Raw genomic sequence first — 5,794 nt, 5'->3', positions numbered from 1 at the left:
AGGAAGTGGAACAAGGAGGAAGGGACAGAAGGGTATAGCAGTGAAGTAGAGGCCAGGACAGAGGTATAGATAGAAAGATGGAGGAAGACAGATAGATAAATAGATAGAAAGATAGATAGATAGATAGATAGACAGATAGATAGATAGATAGAAAGATAGTCATATATATATATATATATAGATAGATAGATAGATAGATAGAGAGAGAGAGAGAGAGAGAGAGAGAGAGATTTGAAATTTACAGAAAAACAAAAGACGAAGACAAGAGTGTAAACAACAAGCAGGTGTATTAGTTTGACACTCGGGGAAGTGAGAAAGTCTTTTACATTTCAAGCCTACGCTCTTTAACAGAAAGGAACACGAGGAAATAAACAGAGAGAGAATTTAAAAAAAACTTGAGGATTTAGCGATAGTGGGTATTTATTTATGCTTAAGATAAACAATAAATATATTTTGATTCATGATTTCGTTTGATTCGCCTCTAGGGCAAATTTATACATGTCTATTGAGCACTTATTATTTTGTTTATTGTGATGCAAAATCAGCATTTACCCATCCATCCATACAAAAACTTTTTTAAATATACCTTATACCACATGGAATTCCACTCTCACGATTATGGCTGGAACTAATACGAACACCAACGAAAACGGCACTATAGCACCAGTAAACTATTTAAGAAGACGTAAGTACTTCTCATTCTACTTGAAGTTTGTATCTGAACCAAGATCGACTTCTTCGGTGCTGTGAAAAATCCCTTGATGACCCTTCAAACGGATATCTGAAGCGGTTAAAAAAATACTGGGATGCAGCTCACCCCAACTTAAACACTTCTACGGTGGAATAGCTTCGACAACAAGAATTTTTCTATAAAAGACAAATTGCTTGGTTTTGCGATGCTAATCGATCTTCTCAAAACAGAACTGGCCAAAATCTACCAGAAGAGATATCGAAAATAATGTAAACAAACCACTGCCGCCATCATTAAATTCTCGTGTATCTCCAAATGTAGTTTAAGTTAACAGAGACGACTGTGAAATAAATTCACCTTCAGAAATATCTTGAAGCTACAGTTCGTGCAAATTGTTTCTACTTTTTCAAATCTGTGGTTGAATGACAAGCCATTCTCAACAAGATTAAGGAAAAATCCAACTGCTCTACTGCTGAAAGTTATCGACGATGTCGCTGGAGAACGCACAGAATCATGTGATATTAATTATTGAAATATTAATACCCTCATGTACACAGCTGCTATCACTCTTAAAGAACACCTAGGAGAAATCTGTAATATACATGGTAATGAAATTACTAAACGGAAGCAACCTAGATGGAAAACAAAACTTGAAGAAAGCATCAACGATCCTCCTCACCATATTGGATGGTTAGCCACGATAATAAAATGTAAGGGGAATAATAAGTTTACATTTTACCAATAATAAGGCGGCGAGCTGGCAGAACCGTTAGCACACCGGGTGAAATGCTTAGCGGTATTTCGTCTGCCGTTACGTTCTGAGTTCAAATTCCGCCGAGGTCGACTTTGCCTTTCATCCTTTCGGGGTCGATGAAATAAGTACCAGTTACGCACTGGGGTCAATGTAATCGACTTAATACCTTTGTCTGTCCTTGTTTGTCCCCTCTATGTTTAGCCCCTTGTGGGCAATAAAGAAATAGGTATTTCGTCTGCCGTTACGTTCTGAGTTCAAATTTCGCTGAGGTCGACTTTGCCTTTCATCCTTCCGGGGTCGATTAAATAAGTACCAGTTACGCACTTGGGTCGATGTAATCGACTTAATCCCTTTGTTTGTCTTCTCTATGCTTAGCTCCCTGTGGGCAATAACAAAAAACAAATGATAAGTTTACATCTTATGCATAAATTAATAAAACCTTATGGTGACTCTTCACACTAAGTTCTTGGAGGAAAGCTAATAACTCTAAAGCATGAACTCGGGACGCTGAGCGAAAAACTCGGCTACTGTAGACGAGCTTTTGAACGATCCAGTATAAATTACAACTTCGTTTCCAATCCACAGAGATGAGGAAGGAAAACATTATTGTTAATAAAGACCCTTCTCAAGATCTTGAATCATTCTGGTCTAAAATCTGAAATGAAAAGACGCATTTCAACCGTAATATATTGTGGCTAAATACAGTTAGGAGAGAATACTGTACCAACATTGACAGTAAAGTGTACACAACCGACCTGGAGAGCGGAATGAATGCTCCAATGTTATAAATATTTCAAAGGGAATATTCCAAAGAGAGTTTGTTTTTTTTTGTAATTCTGTTCGTTTTGGCATTAAATTCATTACCATTCTTACTACAAAAATCAAATGGCTACATGCTTGGGTCTGCAACATATTAATGTAACCCATATTTACGTAACCCATAATTTTTTTGTAAACCATAATTTTTTTTTTTTTTTTTTTTTTTTGTGGATGACCTGAAGATTTTTTCTCAAAATGTTAGCAATGTCAAAACTCAGCTTGAATCAATAACAACATTTTCAGCTGACGTAGCAATGGAATTTGGCCAACAGAAATGTTGATATTTGATTGTTGAACGCGGGAAATCAACCGACCCCAAACCTGCGCATCAACGATCTCACTATCTCATGCGAAGGTAACGTGAATAAATATAGAATAACCAAAGAGTATTATAGAAGACTTAGAAAATTTGGCGGGCGGAACTCTCTTCCTACAAGACTGTATCTCATTATATATTTGCAGTACCAGTGCTCATTCCAATATTTGGGATACCTGACTGGTCTGTAGAAATCCATTCCATAGACATTACAGTCAATAAGATCCCGGCATTAACTGGAAACCTCCGACGAAACAGTATATCGACAGGTTCTACCTAAGAAGAAATGAAGAAGATAGAGTCTTGAGATCAGGGTAGACAGCCTTCGAATGACGTATAGTCTCTCTCAGACAACACCTGCTAAACAACCGCAGGAAAAGCAAATACATAAAATTAAACTGAAAGAGGACAACTACAGGAAGCTGCTTCGAAACACTCAGATTCTATATCCAGGTTATAAATTCACATTTATGTGAATAATTATTAGTGCACTTGGTTTTGTGAATAATTATTAGTGTACTTGGTTTTGTGAATAAATGCCTAAGTGACAATCTGGATCAGTCACAATCAGCTAATCGCACATCACAAATACAATCTGTAAATGGAACAGTAAAAATATACAAGACTTTTCTCAAGTTTAAAATTTGCTTTTGTTATCCACATTCTAACGCCGGAATTTCTTATCTTTGTTAAAAAGAAACTCCTTCCTCAGAGGAAGATTTCAATATTTTAAAACAAAAGAGAAAATATATATGTATGTATGTATTATGTATGTATTATGTATGTATGTGTGCGTGTGAGAATGTGTATGTAAGCGTACAGAATACAAAACTATATTAAATATATATCATCCATGCTTCATTTGATTATACATATACATAAGTGTGTGTGTAGAGAGAGAGAGAGAGAAAGACAGACAGACAAACAGATACACACACACATGCACACAACTCACATATATATGTATGTGTTTGTGTGTAGGTATATGTGTCTGTGTACAATGAGAGAGAAGTTGAAAGAGAGAGAATTGGAATGAAGGAGAGAGAGAAAAAGAGAGGAGTTAATTGAGCCACATAGATATAGAATTCTAGCAGACTTGCTTATATTGAAGCTGCTGATATTGTGGGGTCTATCATAACTAAATTTTAAATGTAAAAGCACGATTGAAGAAACGCAGTATGTCGGCCAGCTGTTTCGGAAGTAAAATTAATGATAAGAAGGGCAGGATATTAATGAGCCTCTAGTGGTTGCAAATTGTTTTTAGCAAATCTTTAATACATTTCTTCGAACATGTTTATGTACATTTGTTTTTAAAATATTCATGAGTATTTTTTCTCTTGTTTTACTTACAGGTTAAAGTCTGGTTCCAGAACCGTCGGATGAAATGGAAACGAGTAAAAGGTGCACAACTAGTAAAAGACAAAGTGACTGGCCAGTTGAAACCTCTGATGACTTCTAGTGTCACTTCTACTGGGAGTCCGATAAGAGCGTATGGCGATTCGCTAAAAGAAGGGAATTCTGTGATAAAACAAACAGATTTTGATTATCACGACGAAGTGAAGGAAAAACTTGCCAAGCAATCATGACCGTTTGTAGGTTCCCATTTGGATCCTGCATGGCCATATACATACGAATACAAAATCACACAGTCACACAGACAAAAACAAAGATGTGTGCCCTTTACGTACGGAGCTGTTGAAGCCTTAGTTTCAAACAATAAAATTGAAACTAGATTTATCTGAAGGCTATTATACATATATTCGGGACCTACTTACAATGACATCCAGTAACATATATGCTCCGAAGCGGCAGCAATACTATGTGGGCTTGAACCAGAATCAGTGAGTTTAACGTGTGCAACACGATTATTAACCAATTTCTGAATAAAAAAAAGAAATGTGTATCAATATTTACATTTTTTTTTTAATTGCTGAAACGATGATGAAAAATATTAAATAAAAATCACTATTATCTGTGAGGAAAATTAAAGAAATTATTTCTATTAAAGATTCATTGAACTGTTGATTGATTAACGAGCAGAGATATTGACTGATTGTCGTACAGGTTGTTTGTCTGATAAACTTATTAGACCGATCTCGTACCACTTAACGAACTACACTATAGAGGCGTATGAGCTTCATTTAGCAAACAGATTTACTGAACACAGACTCTGGCGCAAAACTTCTGACAGAATTAGTTTCTGGATACATAAAAACGGATTCCATGTTGGTTAAAAAATTCTCTTCATTCATTTGTAAATTTTTTGTAGATTTGTTAGAAGGACTGGAGGGTTTGCTTCCTGAGATACTATCCCAGGTGCCATTGATGTCAAAATATAGCTGAACAGGGAGGTGCTATATCCCACTCTCACTCAACTCACTCTCTATTTCTCTTGATCTCATCCCAATTTGATGAAATTACTGGTTTCACCTAAACTGTAAAAACACAAATTATTATGAGGGGCTTAACAATAACAAAACTCCCATTCAGTCAAAGGAACGGAAGGACAAACTATTCTAAGACAGACAGACAGACAAAACAATGATACACCAGTAATATCAAGAGACAAGCAGCTTATTTCATTGATCATGTTTTTCGCTTTTCCCATTTCCCCTTGATTTTTCTTTCTTTCTTTTTTCCTTTTTTTTTTTTTGACATTTTCAAGATATCTGTAATTTTCTTCAAAAATTTTAATCATTTCTCTTCTTTCTGGAAATAGAGTATTCTTTATCATAAAACAGGAATATCCTTCAGAAGAAATTACTGGGACTTGAATCAAGAACATCTACAAACTATTCCGATGTGATTCATACATGTCAAAATAGAACATTGTATCACAGACGCTACCAAGCAAAAATAATAAAAACCACCATATTTTAGGAGAGAAACTAACGACTTACTAAACATGGAAACAATGAAACATTATAGAACCTAAATATACTAATATCCATTTTTTCCCCTTCTTCTTGGCTTTTAAAGCATTCTTTCAGAAACTAACTCCTAGAGATTTTTCAAATGAAATAATAAAGAAAAACGACTACAGGAAGAATATGTATACATGATTTCAAGTTGATGTCTCATTCATGAATAACATTCGTCACTGATCAGTTTAAATATACATACACATATACACACACACACACACACACACACACACACATATATATATATATATATATATATATATATATATATATATATATATATATATATA

At 35.0% G+C, this 5,794-nt stretch overlaps 1 protein-coding gene across 1 annotated transcript in view; it reads left to right on the top strand.

The window, feature by feature from the left end:
• The window catches only part of LOC106868014 (motor neuron and pancreas homeobox protein 1), a 222,274-nt gene extending 216,639 nt beyond the window's left edge, over nucleotides 1-5,635 (top strand). The window contains exon 3 of the mRNA XM_052966993.1: nucleotides 3,933-5,635. Coding sequence (XP_052822953.1) covers nucleotides 3,933-4,166 — 234 coding nt within the window. The 3' untranslated portion in view covers nucleotides 4,167-5,635. The remainder of the gene's footprint in view (nucleotides 1-3,932) is intronic.
• Nucleotides 5,636-5,794: the final 159 nt, after the last annotated feature.

Source organism: Octopus bimaculoides, chromosome 4, assembly GCF_001194135.2.
Source record: "Octopus bimaculoides isolate UCB-OBI-ISO-001 chromosome 4, ASM119413v2, whole genome shotgun sequence".
Taxonomy (NCBI): domain Eukaryota; kingdom Metazoa; phylum Mollusca; class Cephalopoda; order Octopoda; family Octopodidae; genus Octopus; species Octopus bimaculoides.
The sequence above is the reverse complement of the archived record's forward strand: the minus strand, read 5'-3'. Positions and strand labels throughout refer to the sequence as shown.